Here is a 21398-nt window from a genome sequence, read left to right on the forward strand (position 1 = left end):
TGGATAGCTACTCCCAACAGGAAGAAACTCTCTGTACCTTTCTTTAGCTATGGAGGAATATGTCATGTATGTTGTTTCAAACTGCCTTGAAAAAAGCTCTGATTTACAGACCTCCCTTCTTTAGAAAATGAGGAAGCTGCTGTGGACTTAAAAAGGAAGGATGTTAAGGGGTGTATTCTTTCAGTTCAGCAAAACCACAGGTTTTCAACTGGCTCAAAACTTGCAAAAGCTGGAATCAGAAATGAAATGTGGAATCCCTTTCCTTGGGACAACCTATTCAGAAGGCCTATGTAAAGCTTATAGAACATGGCCTATACCAACCAACAGTCTACATTCCTGTGAAAAAAAGTTCCGATACTTTAACATGTTTTCTTTGAAAGGGGAAGTATTACCATTTCCAGGTAACCCTAAGAAAACTGCAAATAAATGTCAATATTGATCTGTTAGTAAGAACATTTGTATTCTATAGACTTCAATTTTACCAAGTAACTCCAGTCACTTGCTAGTGATAATGGGTAGCGATGTAGTAATTCTTCCATTGCCACAGCTGAGAACATATCCCTTCATGGACCAAAATGTGCTGCAGACCTAGACAAACAAGATATATCGCCTGAAGGAAAAAAGCTATTTAGAGTTCATCCACAGCAATGCAGAAGCGCTTGGTGTTACCATTCTCATTCTCCTTTTGTAATCAGAAGAGCAACTCATTCAAAGTACACCCAACTCTGTGTGACAAGATGGCACCACAAATGCCTTCATTTTTAAGGACTATCATGAGTGAAGAGCCACCTGTGAGAAAAAGGTCATCTACAATTAACCATATAGTCTGAAGTAACAACACGCCAAAGAAGATGAGATTTAGCTACATGTAACAGAGGAATTTGAAAATAACCACTTTCTAAAAACCAAACTGGACAAATTGCAGCAAAAGATTTAGGTCAAGAATTTTTTTTTTCCCCTAAGGTCTAACAGCAAGCATAGCAAAGCAGTGACACAACAGGAAAATCTCTCTCTCTAAAAAGAGAGGGGGGGGGGGGGGGAACCCAAACAAAAAACCCCACACACACTTTGAAACACAACCCTTGTTCACAAAAAACATACCCTTTAAGTCAATACCTGAAGGTTAGTGTTCAGACAACAAAGCACAGCATGCTGAAGAGAGTATTTTGTTGGCACAGCACTGTGGCTATTTACTAGCCCAGGACTGTCAATGCTTTAAAGCAGCAGCAAGGGGGGTGTCCCACCACATGCAGCAAATCACTGGTTCTTGTCAGGTGCAGCTGCCAAGAAACCCCTCTCACTTCAGAAAAGAACAGACTAGTCCAGCACAATTTTGGCCACACAACTGAAATCTTCAAAGGATGCTGATGCTGCGAGAAGTAAGCCCAGGGCATTAGGGAACTAAAGGGGATGGGGTCAGCCCAAAGGATACTGGAGCACTGTTCCATGGAATACAGATGGTCAGAAATTTTACAGTAGATATTTTTTCATCAAAAAATGCCAGTTCCAACATGTGTCACTTCTGACGACTCCTCTAACAAATCTTTACTAGATCCCGCTAGCTCACTTTATCTAGCTCTTTGGCAAGCCATCAGTGTCAATCATCCTAAACTACCCTGACATGTAGCCCATCCTAGGGCTAGAGGCTTCAGGCTTTCAGTCTCGCTGGCTTCCAGGGGTGATCAGTACTCATCCTGGGAAAACCAGCTTCCACAGCAGTCTGCATGCAATTGCTAAACTCTGACACCTCTGCACCTGTTGAGTGGAAGTGAAAATATATCACATTTACCTCACAAACTGTACTGATTTTGACCAGACTTATTTGTAGAATACCCCCCCAAAATAATTCAACCAGTAACTCTCCCCTTATCAACAATTTTTAAGGGCTATTTATGCATGAAAACAAAGAAACCTACTGAGAAACTCCCTCAAGGCTCCTCTGTCCAAATACTGCTCCTGCTGCAAAACACTCCTTCCCTCCAATTTCTTACATACTCCACCCAGTATCCCCAGGCCCCATCACATTTGCTACCTCATAAGCTGCCGCCTGTTAAGAGAGAACTATGCATGCCCGTTTGATAATTCCTGCCAAAACAAAAGAGAAGGCAGCAGATTTTTTTCCTCCCTTTCCCATAGCACCGAAAGGACTTTGACCTAGCAAACCAACTAATCATGAGCACAGAAATAGTAACACCTAAGTATGCAAGACCTCCATCCCCTCTGACAGGACATCAACCAACGGGTGCAGGAGTGACAGGGAGGAGACAGGGGTTATCTAGGGAACAGGACATTCACATGGAGGCAGTGTAATTATGCATGTCTCATTTCCTTATGAAACTGGGCTAAAACTCATAAAACATGCAGAACTCCTCAATAATAGGAGTGCTATTTTGAGCTAATTTTTTTTTTTGAGATATTTAAGCCAATCTGCATTTAATTCACATTTTCCCAAGGATGAAAAGTTCTTTGCTTTTCCTTTGCTGCCTGTGTGCACAACTAATCAAGAAAGAACATATATTTTAAACATTACATGCTATAGACTTTGAAGGGGGAAAACCAAAGCAACATAATCCTCTTCCAAATTCAGTTTGTTGATCAGGGGCAAGTTCAGTAAACTCAGAAAATTACAACCAAGGTTTATCATGCAGTAAAAATGACTTTTTTTTTTTAAACGTGAAGTAGGAACTCACCAATCTCCTTTCGTTAACATCCTGAAGAGACCAAATACATGCGCGCGTGTGTGTAGATGCACTGTAGAGATTTTTCAAAGCTCTAGAAACTCAGATTAGGTAATTCTAAATAAAATCTTACATTAAAAGAAAAAAAAAAAAAACAACCACAAGTTAAAGAAATGCTCTAAAGCTTCATTATAGTGGCATATAATTCCTCAGCAAGGTAGGAACCTTGTCACTGGTTCTAGCAAGCTAACTGTGGACTAACAGAATAATATATACTAGGCTATCATCCTATACAGTTAGATTACTGCAGTCCATGGATTAACTTTGCCGAGGCCCATTAAGTAGAAAATAGCATGCCAAATCTCACTGTTTCAGAAAAATCAGTCTCTGTCCTTATCCTCTGTGTGGATGAGAACTGTGCTAGCAGGCCGCAGCTGCTCCCCAAGAGAGCAGGAAGGTAAAAAATATTGCAGATGTTGCATGACCAAGACCTGGGAAAACCTATCTTCAAATACAATCTTGACCACATTCACAATTTATATAGCCCTTTCTACAGACCAGGATTACAGGATATGCAACATTTTGCCAAATTATTTAAAAGATTTGTTCACCTCAGCAAAACACTGAACTTGAGGTTGTCCCAGTCTCTGGAATGGTATAAGGTCTAACAGATACAGACTTCTGCCTCATCCCTACCTAACACAATCAAATCTTTTTAAGAAGCCTTGCTCACTGTAAAACATTTAATATGGGGAAAACCATTTCTTGAGATGGACCAGTGGATTTATATACCTGTTTGCAGAGAAAGACACAATTCTTATCTTTTTAGTTTTGCTACAGAATTACTTATTATCTAAGCATCAAATTAGAGAAATTATCTGGAGTAAACTAGGTTATGCAATTGCAGTGCCTTAAATACTGCAGATAAATGTCCGACTGGTGCTTTCATGCTGTAACATAGTAAAACAAACGTAAGAAAACTTACAATGAATCAAAAGGGATTTTTTTGTATGATGGTTTATAAAACTGAAAATTGATGTAAAACATTAAAAATGGCAATCTAAAAATAGTCGTATGAGCTGTTATTCCTGCATGGCAAAGGTGCCTTCTAGTAACATGTTAAACCACAATATACCGAAATACTTCCAAGTGCATTCACTTACCTTTAAAATTTTGCCACAATTTTTAGTCAGAATGCTATCAGGTGTTGTTTTACTTCATTTACATATTGTATTTGCCAGTGGATATTACGTGATCAAAGAATCATTTTTAGACTTCTCCAACCAATTTCATTGCTCCATTAAAGGAAAAAAAAAAAAATCAGCAACCACCTTCTGTCAAAATACTATAATTATTTTAAAACCTGACACTGAGTTTGGAGTATCAACATGCCTGTGGTAAAGTTCTACTAATGTCATCTGAAAACTCACATTTCATGGACTGTAAGAAGTTATTCATAAACCTTATTTTTAGTAAAATTTTAATAAAAATAATGCTTTGAATTTTCACATTCTAAAGAGCTAAAAATACAACAGAAACTTATTTACATTTTGTAACAACAAAAATGTACAAATTACTATACAAAATGCAGAACCATCTCAAGAAAAACAAGTTTTTGAAAGTTCTAGCAGTTAGGACATGAAACCTGTATTTTCTGAAGAGATACCACTTTAAAGACTAAGTATCAATAACTGAACAGTGATTTTCTTCACTGACTTAATAAAAAAATGTTTCCATGACAATTATGACTATCATTACTTTTAATTTTGGCTGATACAAATACAACCTCATAATAAAAGTTACTGAATTTATAACAAATCAGATTCAATATATATTCTTTCCCTTGAGGTTTTTGCCACAGAACTTTTCAAAACAAGAAAAGAAGTATAGAAACTTCTTCTTAAGGAAATAAGCCTGGCAAGAGATGAGTAAGTTACAGTTTTTACAAAACCCCTGTATTTGTAAACACTCAAGCACTGCAGATGTTTAAAGTTATTTCAAAATTATACATATGGCAATCACTGTATGCTATTTGATACAGACGTTTTAGAGTAGAAATAGTTTGGCACAGGCTGAACCCATGGAATGGTAAATTTCAATTTGCATTTCTATTTGAAATGAGCAAGCACATTCTAATATGCAAAAGGAAACCTGATACATTTTTACTTTTGAAAATATGGGACATCATACTATATAGACGAAAAATTTATAAGATCAGCTCTGTCAGACCCTTAACTACTGTTCAAGTCGATTGGGAGATAGTGACATCAATGTGTTTGGGTGCCCAAGCGGTAAAAAGATGTTGATTCACAGGTTTCATGTATGGATGAATCTGATTCTACTAGCATTTCAGACTGGGTGATCACTGTGATACCTGGAGTATAACTTAAGTCATATCTTGGGTGTATTTCTGATAAAACAAGAACCTAATGCATTTTATTTAATATAGTGAAGACTAATGAAAGCCCCCTACGTTATATCATGACCTTTAAAAAGCTGATAGCTATTTATTGATTTGAAACCTGACCCAAAGAACAGACATCAGGTCACAAAGTAATCTCACATCAATAAATCTACAGTAGTTGTACTGGAGAAGTGACAGAAAAATGCTTCGAATTGAACACTGACAGCTTTTACCAATGTAATGCTTCAGGATCATACAGTTACTCTTAAAAGGGTACTGTATAAAAGATTTAATCCTATTTCTAATTGAGGGGAAAAAACCTCAGAACAATCAGTTCAAAGTAATATGAAGAAACACTATTAAAGTGCCCAAACTGTTTCTACATTCATTTGAACCCATGCCTCTGAAAAGGTAAAACATCCTGGTCTGGAATATGTATGGTCCGCTAATCTAATGTTAAAGACTTTGTTACTTCAACCCATGAGTATACTGTACAATTAGTAGAAAATCTTTAGCAGACACAAAAAAAATGAAAGATGAAACTGCAGCAAGAGAGCATGGCAAACCTGAGAGATCTATTAGTGCATAAATCTGCTTAAAAAACTAAAAAGATAGAAAGAGAGAGCTAACGAACTACAATAAAAGTTATGTCTTTAAAGCAGTAAGTTATAACAGGGTGGGAAATGTTTAATATGCACATATGCCTGCAAAGGGGTCACTATCTTTCTGAAAGTAAAGAGCTGGTATTTTTCACAGCATCAGATTTATGGTAAAAAGCCATAAATTGTATTTTTTAATATTATGCTTTTCCCACCCTGGCAGAGAATAAACATGAATTTAGAAGCACAGTAGAAGTGAAAAACAAAGAAAAGGAGAGATAGAAAGCAGCAGAGAAAGACAGAAAAGGTGAATATAGAGCTACAGAAGTGTTTATTGAGCATGCTACAGAGGTAAGCAGAGTACACACAAAATGAAATTAAACAACCGTCAAACCTCCCAACTTTGTTAGAAAATTAATTTTTAATTGTGCCACTTTCAAACTATACTGAATTTTACAATTCTAAAGATGTAAAAACTCAACTAATAGAAAATATACATGACCTTTTTTTTTCCTACATAGATAACAGAATCTATGAATCCTGAAACTAAGTACATCAATTTCAAAAAGTATTGGTCATTTAAACAGAATCAAGGTAACAGTTCAGACTGACAGAGAACTGCTTTCAAATTAACTGGATCTGTAGATTCTGAGCCATGTTTATAGTAAAGTCAGATCAATTTCTAAATACAAAATATTTTGAAGAGATTTATTAAAACTGAATATTACAATGCAAGGTAAATTAAGACTAAAGGCACATAAACTTTGGTCCCACCTGGTTGTCAGTTTTAGAAAACTGCCACAAGATTTCCTGCAAGCATTTGCAGCAAACTTCCTTCATCATTGAAAAATACATGCACCATTTCCTGAACTAGCTTGACCAGTCTGTACATGCTCAGAAATCCACAACCATATTCCATATCTTAATTACAAACTAAAGATGGCAATATATATTGAAATGCACATAAGTCATGTCAACTCCAAACATCTACGAAAAATATTCAGCCACAAACAAGACATTACTTAGTGCTGACATTTATATGATACATCCCACAAGAGTGTGTACAAAAAGGTTAAGATTCCACAATGCTTTTCACGTAGGGCTCAAAGTCACAGAAGTCACTTTTTGTCCTTTAAGAAATTAATATTCTGTACCTTGTTAATTTTAACTAATGCCTACATTCATAACTGAATCTAGACCAGAACCATGAAATACAAACGGCCTTTTGAAAAAAAGAGCACAAAGCAAAAAGTAACAGAAATCAAATAATGTCATTTTACTCTTTCAGCATAATGCATCTTATCCAATTAAAAAGAAAAGTAAGTGAAAAGCCAGAAGATAAAGAAATCTATCAAGCAGGAGAAACAAAAGCTTAACCTTTTTACACACCCCTGCCTAAACATATTTAAATTATCATGTAACAATGTGCCCCAGACAACCAAATTTGCTTTTTACTAGTTATGCAATTCCAGCAGTACTAGTTTTCCTTTTTAAGGCACGTACGTCAACTAAGTTGAAAAACTGTGGTATTAACTTGAAGTCTTTTAAACAAAATGATGGTTTATCCAAACAACAGTTGAACAACAGCAGTTAGTATCACTGCTTTTTAAATTTTTTTTATTTTTTATTTTTTAAAACAACCAAGGAATGATAACAGCATGGGAAAAAAAAGAAAAAGACAACAGAAGACAAACTCTGGTCCCCACTTTCCTGAACCGTCAATAGGTGACAACACCAAACAATGCAATACACCCTCATTTTCAATCTGCCTTTTTAAATAGTTGACTTAGAGAAAGAAACTCTCAGATGGTGATTTTCTCCCAGATTGTAATTGTGAAGATCAATCAAAGCCTGAATAGCTTCTTCTACTGTTGACATCTGAAGAAGTGCCATCTTGTGATCTCTTCTGAAACAAAATAATGGCATTAGGAACTCGAACACTACAGGGGTTGCTCCTAATGTTTTCTATCCTCTAGGCACTTTTCCTTAAGCCATGCTGCAAAAATGCACTTAGTCAGTCTTTTGTTAGAGCTATGTACAGAAAAGATACTTACTGAAAAAATTTAAATGCTTTCACAGTGCCTCCAGTGTTAGCAAACAATGTGCGTAGATCCTCTTCTGCTACTGATGGTCTACAGACAGAAAGAAAATAAGCATAAGCAAGAAATTATTAATCAATTCAGTGTGTTGTGACTCAGGTTAATACTACTGGCTTACTGACAGCCAACACTTACGGAATATTGGATAGATGAAGTGTTGCAGAAGGAGGGAATATATTTTGAAAGTTTTTTGAACCAGGTTTCTTGAAGCGATGCAAAGGTGAATTGCCAAAATCCTTAGTCAACCCTTGGTCATCAAGTCCCTCTCGAGGTAGTTGTACTGTCTGATGTTTAGAAAGGGTAACCCGAATAATCTTTCCATACATTTTTTGTCCATTAAGATGGCTCATGGCTGAAAAAGACAGGAAGTTTACTCAATTCAGTGTTGATTTTCAATAGCTTGTGATACATCACACAAGTGAACAAGAAAAACACCCAAGCAAATCAAAGGGTCAACGTGCTAAAAGACTGGAATCAAGAACTAGGTCTGCAGAATCTGCATGAGTACTTAAAGACCATCGCATGTGATTCAGTTGTTGAATTCATTTAGGATACTGTGCAGACCTTCTGGAATACAAGTGCACGCAGTAAGATTTTGGATCTTGAGGGTAACCAGGATACAAGACAAACTGACAAATGTAAACATGCTTAGTTCACCTGATTTTACACAGCATAATTTCAAGTACTTAGACTAATGGGAATACAACAGAAAAGTAATCTTACCCAGCTGTGACTGGTTTCCATCAGCCATCTGTATAAGAGCACTGTCTTTCTTATTGTATAAAATCTTCACACGCTGCACATCGCCATAAACACCTTTTCAAAGTCAAAGTAACCCAAAAGAAAAAGTTCATTTTAAAGCCAGTCACCTAAGTAATACAGTTTGACATATCAATGGAACATTCAGACGGCAACAAGATCACTCACTCAAACTCAACATTCTCACAAATGAATAAAGGAGATAAAGATTTTGAATAGTGAATTTTGAAAAGAATAATTTCTGATAAACCCTCAAAGCTATGTGAATGAATATTAAATTAAAGACCATGCAAAATATATTAGCATGCATTAAAAGAAAATCTGTGTCTATGGAGAGTTTTAAACAGCAAAAGAAAAATAGCAAAAGATTTACTATTCAACTTTAAGCTGAAGTGCTAGCTACAAATAAGAATTAAGGTGAAACAAAAAAAAACAAAAACAAACCAAAACAAAATCAAATCAATAATAAAAGTATAGTGCTAACAATAACATACCGAAGAGGGTAAACAGACTTTGGGGCGTAACCATCTTTAGAAGGAGAGAAGAGCAAGCAGCGTAAGACAAGAAGAGAGAAGAGTCGAGGAAGAGCGGAGATGAACAGATCATCCATAACGAAGGGTGGTTCCCGCAGAATGGTGAGGTGGTCATGGATCATGGTTTCAAGGCGGTTAATTGGGGCAAGTTGGTCCGAGGAACATTTTGTTCAAGCACAGAAGCATGAACATAGGGAATGAAGACAGGGAACACAGACAAAGACGAGAAGGGTAAGACAGGGAAGGGCATGGGAATTTGGGTAAAGACAAGGAAAGGGAAGTTGAACACAAAAGGGAAAAGGATGAAATGGGGAAGGGAATACAGCAATGCAGAAGAAAAAAAAATAAGGAAGTGGGGAACAAAAAAAATAAAATATAGGTCAGTACATAGGAAATGCAGGAATTTGGTCAGAAAATGGTTGGTTTATGTACTGTACAAGAAAAACTGAGTAAAATGTAGTCACCCAAGACAAATATGGGTAAAGTACATTCATATCAAGAGTAAACTACAGCATTTCATCTCAACATGAAAATAAATTAAAAAAAGCATGCAATAGAAATTTTAAACTTTGACCTTTAACTGCATAAGCATGGCTGGTTATGAAATGCAGGCAAAAAATCTTTCAAAATGGCACTCTGATCTAAAACATTTTAACATGCAAGACTGTGGATGACAAAATAGTACCAGATGACAAAAAAGCTTAATGATTTACAGTGACAGAGGCCAGTTAAAAATGGAACAGCTAGACTGATACAAACTTCCCACATTTCATACCAGCTTTCACAGCCATCAAAATAAATGTAAAGGACAGTAAAAATGCAAAACTACATAGACCCTTTTAGATTTCAGAGTTAGCAAGAAAGATACAGTTAAGGTGAAAATGCTTTGCCACTTTTTTATTATTATTTTTTAAAGACAAATGAGTAACTGCAAAGAAAAAAATTACTAAGAGAGACTGGAAGAGTGCCTCGTCAAGATCTTTGGGAGAACCTTCAAAGAAAAATGTGTTAGAGTAGTTCACATAAATTAAGACCTTAAAATGTGAGATACAAGCATGAAATGAAACAGCAAACAATTAGAAGAAACAAAACAGAAATTCTAGTTCACATGATTATAATTGCAAAAGAAAGCATAGTTGCTATTTTGTAAAAATAAAGTTTTCAATTCAAATGTCAAACATGCAGTAGTTACCACATTTTTCTTACAAAAAATAGGTAGCTGACTATCAAAGGACATTTTAAGTTGTTAGCTACCTGGGAAAACAAAAGTATTTAACAATAATGGCTTTAAAATTAACGTTGGGGGATTATTAAAAAAACAGCAAAAATACGTTGAGCTTAAAATCCAAATGTAAGAGGCCAAATGCAAAGAAATTATAAAATACTGACAAATGAAGTGTGACTAAAGAGGAAAAAAAAAACCCACCAATTACAATTGTTTCACTGACCTCTTCATTTAAATTGCTAACCAGGAGGACTGTATTGCCACCAGCTGAAACTCCAGGCATTCCCACACGGCCAGCAGCAGCAGCTGCAGCTGCAGCAGCAGCATTTGGAATAGCCAAAGGACTCAGAGCTCCTGGAACAGCTGCAACAGGAAGCCCTAATTTTAAAATAAAGCATATTTTACGAAACACACACAAGTCATTAAAAAAAAAGTACCTTTATCAGCACAAGTGTTGCATACAATGCTCTACAAAGCAGACCATTCTACTGTTAAAGTCATCCAAAGGGTTGTGAAATGGGTTGTCAAATTAACAGAAGGAAGAGAATTATTTTTGATTCAGATCAAGTCTTCGAAGAAGTGATGAGGTGTAAAAAAAAATAAAAATCTCTCAGAGCCTTAGCATGAACTAGGTGAGGACACAATGTTGTAAATTCAAGATTGAAGGTAGCACCACTGATTATGCTCTGTGGCTTTTGTGATCCAATTCCCTGAAGATGCATGTTACCATTAGCTAAACCTTCAGCTGTGCTTTTTTTTTCCTTCTTCCAAGGAAACTCACATCCTGTAGAGCCCCGCTGGTTTTGCCTGGTCAAGTCACTGGGGTACTAGGCAAGTGTGCTACTCCCAGGATCTGTGAAAGGTTCTTGTGATACATATGCACTATACATAGCTTATACAGGAACAGCTTTATCATATTTCATCAAAATTTTATTTGTACATTTCACAGAGTTCAGTAAAAGGACACCGACATAACAAAATGTGTAAAAAACAATAAAGAAATATAACTTCAGTATTTTATTTTCTTTTACTGCAACTGGGTTCTCAGATTTCAGTATTTTGGCAAAACTTCTAATGCTTATATGATCACGCTAAGCTAATACAACTTTTGACTAATATTCCAGTATGCTAGGTAGACAGTCTATATATAACTTTTCACTAGGCACCTAAGACTACTTCCCTTCCCACATTAAGTTGTATTTTAAAGGAAGTCATAAAAAAAAAAAATTCTTCAGTTTCAGTGAATGCCCAAGTACTAAGCAGATAATAGTAAATACATTCAACCGTTAATTTTAAAAAAGAATAATCCCAGATTTAGTATCAAAAGGAAACACACAGGAAGACAGAAAGCGGGGAGTAAGCATGATTACAATTTTTTTTTTTTCTAACTGCCTAGAGAAGATTTCTATCTTCATTCCAACTATTTATGTTTTGTCACACAAATTTGTGAAAAACAAATACGGGGGAGGGGGGCAGCACTGAGAGGGGGAGAGAGAGAGAAAGAGAGATATTGGGGGGGGCTGGACAAATGACCCCTCAAAGGGAACAGGACATCCATCACTACTTTGTGATATTGCAAATATTTTCTGGTCATTTCGTGTCAAAGCACATACAGAAGAAAAAACAGTAAATGTTCTAAGAAAGGAAATTAAAGACATGGAATGCTTTCTGATAAAATTTAAAAGATTTAAACTGTTCGTATTCAGGGGTCAAACCAGAGGAATAGAAAGTTCTGAGTAACGACAATTCCAGTCATCTCTCATGCCACAAGATAAAGGGAAAACCTACTTGAATCAAAAGGCAACAAATATGATCTTTTATTGCATTATATGTGATATTTGTGGGATTGACTATAATACATAAAAAAAGAAAAGCCCTATCTTGTCTTTCTTCCCTCCATCCTGCAAAAACACTTAATAGATTTGAGACTGTATTAGATGGTCTATGGAAACAACAGCCAGTTACATTAAATAGGCAATAAAGTGACATATAATATGCTTCATCACATAAGTCAAGCACTAGCTACCTGGGGGTTAGGAAAGCACTCCCCCCAGGTATGCTACTGTATGATCATCCATTACGAGGGCTGCGCTAGGTCTTCCATCAGAGAACGCAGAAGTAACACTAGCTGTCAGAGAAAGGATATGAAATCAGATGGGCCACTGCTAGGCCAAGCATAGCAATTTCGTTTCTCTAAATACATTTTGTGTGAAAGGAAAGTGTAATACTATATACTAACATATATATTAATAGCAAGATAATAATTTAACATAAATATGATGCATGTTTTGCTCTTTGGTTAAAGCTGAAGAATATAGCTTTACTTCCAAGAAAAACAATTAATAAAGGATGCACTTACAGAAAGTACCCCTATGGAAGGAGTAAAGAAGTTTATTCCCCAAATCAGACTGTACTACACAGGGAAACCTGTGAATATCAAATTAAATTTCTCAAACAACTTTAAAAAATCCAGTTCTGTTCTAAAAAATGTTTTGGAAATTTACTTTTGAGTGCTTTGTATTTCATATGCTGAATGTCATGTTTATTTACATTCATGTACAGCAGAGGTCATAGAGACAGAAATGTGAAGAATGACAGTAAGGTGTGACAGATGCCCACCCGAAGGGAAACAACTTATTTTATACGAGGTCAATAGCAATCATTTAGGTATTAGAAAATGCCAAGATACTAGAGCATTTCAAATCTTCAAGTGTGTATAAGTACCTCTCCCTAACCTTAGAAGCTTTAAGCTGGTCCAGCATTTTTACAAATAAAAGAACCTAAAGATGACTAGTGAAGTTTTTATTGCTCTTTCCATAGTTGGGCAGAGCATAGCTGAGTAATTCATACTTTAAAAGGCAAAAGTCTTCATAGCATCAGACTCTCTACAGGACATTCTTTGGTCCCACTAAAGAAGTTAAAAACAAAGATTAATTCAACAGTATTCATATGAAAATATTTTCAATTCTTATCCTTTGAAATAGATTAATTTAAGAACCACCATAAGACAACGCATTACTGGAAAGGGCTAATAAAGCAAGCCAGCAATGACAGCAAGGGATAAAGCTGTGGGAGACCTAACCACAACAATGTATTTCCAGCTATAGCATTAAACAAATGTCTAAATTGGAGTTAAAGTATTATTACATATTCGTATTTGCAACTATAAGTAGTTCTTATTTAAAATCTTTTGTTTGTTGTGGTTCAGTATAATACAGTTACTGTTTATTCAAAGTTCTTTTTCTGTAAGATCTCCTGTAACTTTTTTTTTTTTTTTTTTGGGGGGGGGGGGGGAGAGAATGTGTATCTCTTCATATAGGATGTGAAAAAAAATAAAAAAAGGTAAGAAAAAAACCAAACCATCTGCTTCTGATATTTCATTTGAAACTAGCCCATTCTGTCCATTAGTGATTTTCTACTTCTTTCAAAAGATAACAAGACTCATTGAAAAGATGTCCCATTTACAGTCTCAAAGATTTCTGACACCTTATTTCATCACAGCTGAGGATGTAGTAGACGAATGAGTAATGATGCATGCAGGCTAGGATCATCTATTTGATTGATACATTTCTAACCGAATACAAAGCACACATAGACCTTGTTTCTTGGAAAGGTCAGACAAATTACAAAACCAGAGAAAACACAATTTTTGTTCTGTAGGTCTCCACTGCACTCTGATTTGCCATTCTGAATTAAGCAAGTCAAAAATTTTTAATAAATAAGAACAATTTGTATTATGTTTATTAGTTATCATGCAACACACTGTTTAAGATTTGAGGACTCATCTGAAACTACTTAGAAATGTTAGCAACTTTGACAACACGATCAACTGGTATTAGAAAGCTTTGTCACTAGTTTTATTTTAGCTTCCAACAATTACAAGTAATAGGTTTTTGCTTTTTCTGGATATTAATGAAAACATACAAATATTATACACCTTTTTCCTAGCTTTTTGACGTCTTTTTCCTCAATGAAGTTTAAACACAGCATGTCACATTATTTATTCCCCCTCAGTTTATCTTTCTGCATGACTTCTGAAATTCAAATTAGTAACGCCATTTTAGTAAAAGGCAAATTAAAACTATACTAAAAATATATAATGAACTTGTGTGAAAACCATAGGCAGTAAGAGTAGTCATCTTAATGCAGGCATGCATAACTGTGACTGAGAACTGGATTTAGTCCCTAGTCCTGTTACGAACCTTTTTTGTAACTTTATGTCAAGTAACCACCATCTTTTTGTACTTGTTACTGGCATGCTTCTTATACTTAGCCTGAATGGTTTGGGGGATATAGCAGGTTCTTTTAAAATCTCTGCATAACAGCTTATGAAGCTGGAAGTGTTACTACACTACATCATAAAGTTACATTTACTGAAGAGAAGGGTTAATTCCATCCAGAAGGAAATTGAGATATGTAATGGTTTGGTATTAAGGCAGATTTAAACACCAAGACTAACAAGGACTCACATCTTGTCACTAAAACTCAACTCACAAAATTATGTTAGACCTAAACCTCACTTCTGACATGTGAATTACAGTATACTGTTAAAAAGCCAACAACAAAAAGGCACCCAAGTTGTACAACTATTCAGCATATAATAGCATAACAGAAGCGAAAGTCAGAACTAAGTCCTTACCATGTTTTCTGTTGGTGATCTCATTATATACATATAAGAGAACAGCTACAGCAAGAATGCCACAGGTTCAACTTATGGTATTCTTTTTGAGCACACAAAAGAACTTGAAGAGCATCACATTAAGCTCAAAATGGAGCTTGACTCTTTCATGGAGGATCATGCCCTTTGGGAACCATTTGTGAATAGGGCATGTCAGACACTCTGAGTATACTCTGAAGACATCTTTATCAACATTACAGAAATAAGAATTCTAAAGCAAATAAAAGGAAATGAAATATTAAGATAAAAGAAAGAAACAGGAGGAAGGTTGCTCCTATCATTCTGTCATATTTCACACATCATAGTTTGCCAACCTCCACCTTATAACTCTCAGAACTTTTAAGTGTTCTCACCCTTCTCTTTTTGAGTAGCTGAATTAAAATGCAGCTATAAATTGCATGCACAAGCATCCATTTAGGCTTTTGAGGTTTTTCTATCCTTTGTCCTTTCTTATTTATGTCACGTATTTTGTGCGTTTTTGCACAGTAAGCAGCTCAGAATGAGAACCCTGTTCTTCCATATTCAAACAAGCACCATTCCCATTTTGACAACTATCCAAATGGCTAAGGTACCAACAGTACTATGGAGCCTTTTTAGAAAGTTGTTCAGCTGTAGAGCTCAAATTCTGTAAAAACAAACAGAAAAGGCAACTAGTAAAACCCCCAAAACCCAAACAACAACAACAACAAAAAAAAATCACTGTATCATCATCCTCATTTGACAGATGATGCAGAGTTACAATATACCAAGCTCACCCAACTGGCCATGAGCAGTTAGAAGATGAACCCAGCTCCCTTAAATTTCTTTCAAAACAATGAATGCTTTTACAGAGGAAAAAAACAACCATGATACATAATCTCCACTACTCATCAAAATAAACATGACTGACTTCACTGATGCTCTGAAAATGTTCCACAGCTGCAATGAAAGTTACTCATGTCATGTACCTTTTATTTTCCTGCTGCTTGGAAAAACACTGCATTTAAAGAGGTCCATCCAGAGAGTAAGAATTAAAATATTTAATTAGCTAATATGACTGTCATCTTCATAATTTTACTAGCAAAAAAATTTAATATACACAAAAGAATGAGCCTGATTAAAATCAAAAGGTTAGAAAACTTACGCAGTTTTGTAGACAGAAATTACAAAAGCATTGAAGTGACTTTCAGGCCTAAAATACTAGAACATAAAGTCCACTAAAGCTAAAGTCACTTGGAAAACTATAACAAGTATAGTAACCTCAATTACTAAACATATTGAAAGTGATGCAATGATCCAAGCATCCTCAGAGTGTAACTCCACTATGCCAGGCAAATTAAACCTGTTAATTTGATGCACACTATAAGCATTATATATAAAGAAATGCATTAGTAAGCCTGAGACCAGAAAGCAACTTCTCAAGATTCAGGAAAATGTCAGAATTAGAGTTCCGTAAGTAATCCTGCATTTGGCACCGTTTTATAAATCATGAATCTTCAACTCTCTCTCTCCTGAATCCCTGCCTTACAACAGCTAATATGATAGGTCTTTAATTAATAAGCAGCTTCTTTACTTTGTTTTTGCCTCCTTACTACTCATAGTGCATCCCCATGTCTATGTTTTAGTCATTACATGCTGACAAAAGAATTACTAACTGCCTCAAGGGCATTTCTACAGTACTCTATGGTATCAAACTTCTTCACAAACACTCATCCACCTTCACTATCAATCCATGAAATGAGAGGTTTCATTTTTTAAATGATGGGAAGTTAAAAGAGAAAAAAAAGAAAATAAACTTTAGCCACAGGTTCTTCAGAGACTTTAGATTCTTACGGTATTTTTTACTTTCCAAAACATCTGCAGTAGCTACAAGTGACACACCATTTTGCAAGTCATACTCGAGGTTGTGCAGTCAAGCACTCCAAAATTTGTGGGAGGTGGGCATGTGTGGAATTTACAACTAGATATGAAGTAGATATCAGTAGCCTTAACTACAATATTCACCCTTTTCCTGGGCTCACATCATTCACTAAGTGCCTTCTAAATTCTGGAAAACACAGAGAGCAGAGGCCCCTCTTTACTAGATTAACTCTGACTTACTCCAAGTTGGCCCATCTTGTACGAAAAACAAGGCATGAAATCTACGTTGTTAAGTTTTCTTTAGAAGAAAAATGGGAAATGATGAAAGAAAAAAAGTGAGAAAATACATTAAGTGGGAAGAACAATGATCACAGCATAATAAATCAGGTTTTATAAAAGTCATGAGATTATGTCTGAGTACTATTAAATTTTGAAGAGTGAAACGTGTTGTCAAAGAACAGCAACTTGACAGAAGTAGGAGTGAAACTTATGCAATGAATTGTGATAAATTAAAAAAAAAAATTACAAATTTCTCTCAAAGCATGCATTAATTATTTTGCTAATAGTCAGAGGATATATTTATCTGTATTCTTTCTCAGAGCATTTCACCTACTTCTTCTGATGAACTCAAAAGCTGACAGGATATTAGAACTCATGTACCATAGCACTAGAAGGCAACTACAGATTTTTTTTCCTTTTATCTACAGAAATCCCAGACTAGAACCTTTATTTCTTTTTCTTTTTAAGCAGAGAGCATAATCTTTCCTCATTGAAGGAAGCCAACAAAATGTTATTTTCATAATCTGATATTACAAATAAGCATTAGCATGAATGAAACATGCAAATCACATTAAGTCTGTTACAAACTTGGGTAGGAGTGTGAGCAAGGTGGGTAGTAGCAGCTGACAGGAACACATGAAAGACAGGACGACAGATTTGGGAATAAAAGTAGGACTAACTTGACTTTTCCTTATATGTTGTGAATTTTTCATTTTGTCATGCATTCTCTCACTCATTTATGCAGGACTTCTAAAGACAATATAATTGTGTTACTACAGATCACAATATAGACTGAACCCTGCATGGGCTTTTGGACACTATCGTAATTTAAGATCTTTAACTGTTAGAAGGATTAATAAACTTTTTCATCAAGTGACTTTGCAATACAAAATAACAACGTCAGAGTCATACCTAGAAGAGACGTCTCCTTTGCAAATGCCGCAGCAATGGCTGGGTCCAGCGCTGGCTGTCCATCACCAGATGGAAGATCAGGACGAGTGTAGTCCCTGCTTTTATCATTGTTGTACTTGACATTCAAATTCACCAATTTGGAAAAATCAATCCGTAGGGTACAGCAAGCATTATAAATATTTTGACCATCTAAGGCCTGGAAAAGGGAGTCAATTTATTTAAAAAATATACAATACAGGTTGGTTACACAATTATTTTTGTTTGGTTCTTGTTGTTTTTTTAAATAAGGTCAGCATATAGATATTTATCCATCTTACCATCTAGCTTAAAACCAATTAAGATTAAAATGCATTAACCTCTTTTAAAATGATTCCAGGAACCTTGATGTTTACTTCTCTTACCTAGATATGCACCAAAATGGCAAGATACATTTTAATGCAGTCAAACTTAAAAGTTAGGCTGTTGAATATTGATAACTAACCTGTATTCCACAGTACAGCTTTAATTCAGACATAATGCCAAATAAATTTCTCAAAGGAAAAAAAAAAAAAAAAAAATCACACAAGTACTCTTTTACATGGAAAGCTGACCTGAGGGCGGGGCAGAAATCTAGACTTAAATACCATGTTAGACAGCTATCTGTTAAAGCAGAATATTTACATTGTTCCTGCATGTTTTCCTTCTCCCCTTCAAGGTAATTAGTGCCAAAATTGAAAGAAAAGCAACTTTATCTGCTAACCTAATGTTACTAACACTTTTTTTTAAAAAATCCTATTTTCACAATTAATTGGTACTTCTGAAAGGATGCCTATTAACAGTGAAATTCACATGAACTCTTACCATGACACTACTTAGAACTCTATGAAAACACTCTCTAAAAAGACCTAATTATGTGTTTTGTCCGTCTTCATTATATACCAGGCAAATTGATATACCTGGATTTTATTCCATTTACATTTTGGGCACACCTTTCTTTCAGTTGAAGCACTAAAAGCTAAATATGAGAGATTTAAAAAATGGACATTTTTGTAACTAAGTTGGTTTATAATCTTGAGAAATGCTAGGAAGTAAAGATACAGCTCATCCTAAAAATTAATCCATTCAATCAAGTCATTATATTAAATATAAAACTACCTCATATATACACGGTGAAAAACACAAATCACACCTCCAAATACAAAAATCAGATCTTTTGTTTCTCTTGATTAATGCTGGACTGAAATGTACCACTTCTGAACCTGAGCTAGCTCTTGCACAGCTAGCTTGGTTACCGCTGCAGTGTACTTCCCAACACATTAAAGTTCTGGTAGGACTTGTTATTTTGAGCCAAGCACTGCACAAACCTAGTATGCCTGCTGTGTATGGAAGCAACATAGCTATTTTCACACAGTCATGCATCTGGAAACTGAACATACTGCAGACACCCTTCTGCTAGGTGTGGGCCAGCAAGGCTGTCCCTTCCCACAAAATGTATTACCACAGCTCACATCTCCAGGGCTCGTGAAATTACCACCATTATGAATCAACGTACAAGAATAAGTCCGTCAGTATTGTTAGAACTTCCAAGTAACGGGAAAATAAAATAATACCAAAAAAAAAAGCATAGAAACCTGACAGTCTAGACATCGTCTCAAAAAATACTTAGCAATTGAAGAGAAAATCCTGTGCTTGAAACTCAGCTTAAACAATGCTTTATACAATACTGGCAAAATAAAATCTACTGTCCTGATTCATAGAATACAAGCTGAGGATTAATTCTGTATTGTTGGGGTGGTGGTGGGTGTCACCATTACAGAATACAGAGTTTGCTAGCTCTTTTACATACAGTGGCAAAGCAGAATCCAAGACTCCTAATGTTGGTATTTGGGAAAAAAAATCTCACTTGGAACACTTACATCTAATAGAAGTATACACCAAGAATCCGTCATCACTTTTAGAAGATTTCTTACCTTCTAAAATAGACTAAAATACGGATTAAAGGTAGGTCCAGTTTTTGCAGCCAGAGCTTACTTCTTATCAAAGACAATGCCATTGCCATCAAGGAAATACCCATTCACATAATGAAGAAAACTACGTACGAGTGAGACCAAAAGGCAGTATCCTCTAGCTTTGTCCAAATCACAGGACCATGACACAGAACTCTAAGTCTTTAAAACACAATCAAGATTCATATTATACCTCTGTATGGAGTCTGTAGACAGACTGATTTATGGCTGGCGGAAGGCTGTGAAGTTGATGTAAATCTTTTAGTCTTAAAAAAGCAGCAAACCAAAATATACCTGCGTTCATAGTTTCCAGAGTAGTTGATGTTTAAAGGGAGCTGCATAAGTAACTAAAACTTACACTGAAACAGCAAAAAGTCCTCTTTCTGACAAATTCAAAGTGACCAAAAGCACATACAAAAGAATACTGCACAAGAGAAATCCCCTGTAGTTGGGACACAGACACTCTGAAAGAACATCCTGAACCAGAAAGGAAGGAGACACACTCTTAATAAGCACTGTAGTCACACTCCGGGAAAGGCTTCTTGCAACAGATCAAAACCAAATCACCCCACCCATCTCTACCAATAGCAGACACCTTCAACACCAATGCACAAAAGATTACCAGCAACTAGGGTTTTTTCAAGATTAACTGTTCACATGTAAAGTTACAACTGAATGCGTATCCTGAGCTCCTTCTTATATGGCAATAAAAAAAGGTGCAACAAACCCTCAAAACCTGTTCGTCTCAAACAGACATCCTGAAAAAAAACGAGACGACAGTAGCCATTGAATGTTATTGAATGTACATATGGACATCATCTCAAAGAACTCTAGTTACTGCTAAGAAACTTTGCTTTCTTTGAGCATTTATCTCTGCACACATTCACATGTGACTCAGTACCACACCACACACATGCCAAACCAAGGAGATCAAGTACCAAGCTCTACAAAATGTGAGTATTGTTCTTTATCTTGCATGGACCAGCAAACCCATTATTAAGCTTCAACAACCGAAGTATCAAAACTTACATCATCATGTGATATCAAGTGTCATGATACTGAATTGTTTCCAGGTCCTTGCCTTCCCTCCCTCCCTCTTGTTACTAAAAAGTACCCTTCTCTTGGACTTTCCCAAGGGGGAAAATGATTTTGATGAGTGGCTCACCTCCTGCCAAGAGCTTGTCAGCAGACAGATTCCTGAAAAAACACATTGAAGTATTTAGAAGCACACAAACAAGACGGCTAGTAAGAACCAAGACCAATAGAAAACAGGGGTAAAAGAACAAGCAAAAATCCCTTTCTCAATTCAGACTAACACATAACCCAAGGAGAGAGGCATGTGCCTGTGCTGACACAACAATCTCCACTCCACAGTGTACTCCTGTGCATTACCTCGACTCCACAGTGC

The 21398-nt window shown here is 35.8% G+C and overlaps 1 protein-coding gene across 6 annotated transcripts in view; it reads right to left on the minus strand.

Moving 5' to 3' along the window:
• Positions 1–6320: 6320 nt before the first annotated feature.
• Positions 6321–21398, minus strand: part of PTBP2 (polypyrimidine tract binding protein 2) — a 56171-nt gene continuing 41093 nt past the window's right edge. For 2 of the 6 annotated variants that reach the window (XM_075038933.1, XM_075038937.1), the window contains 7 exons: positions 18006–18201; positions 10521–10675; positions 9034–9067; positions 8504–8596; positions 7916–8132; positions 7736–7813; positions 6321–7587 (listed from right to left, as the gene is read on the minus strand). In XM_075038933.1, coding sequence (XP_074895034.1) covers positions 7455–7587; positions 7736–7813; positions 7916–8132; positions 8504–8596; positions 9034–9067; positions 10521–10675; positions 18006–18201 — 906 coding nt within the window. In that variant the 3' untranslated portion in view covers positions 6321–7454. Of the gene's footprint in view, positions 7588–7735; positions 7814–7915; positions 8133–8503; positions 8597–9033; positions 9068–10520; positions 10676–18005; positions 18202–21398 lie in introns of those variants that run through there. The other 4 variants (XM_075038936.1, XM_075038935.1, XM_075038934.1 and 1 more) reach the window with 4 other exon arrangements.

This window comes from Buteo buteo, chromosome 10 (assembly GCF_964188355.1).
Source record: "Buteo buteo chromosome 10, bButBut1.hap1.1, whole genome shotgun sequence".
In the NCBI taxonomy this organism is placed as follows: Eukaryota; Metazoa; Chordata; class Aves; order Accipitriformes; family Accipitridae; genus Buteo; species Buteo buteo.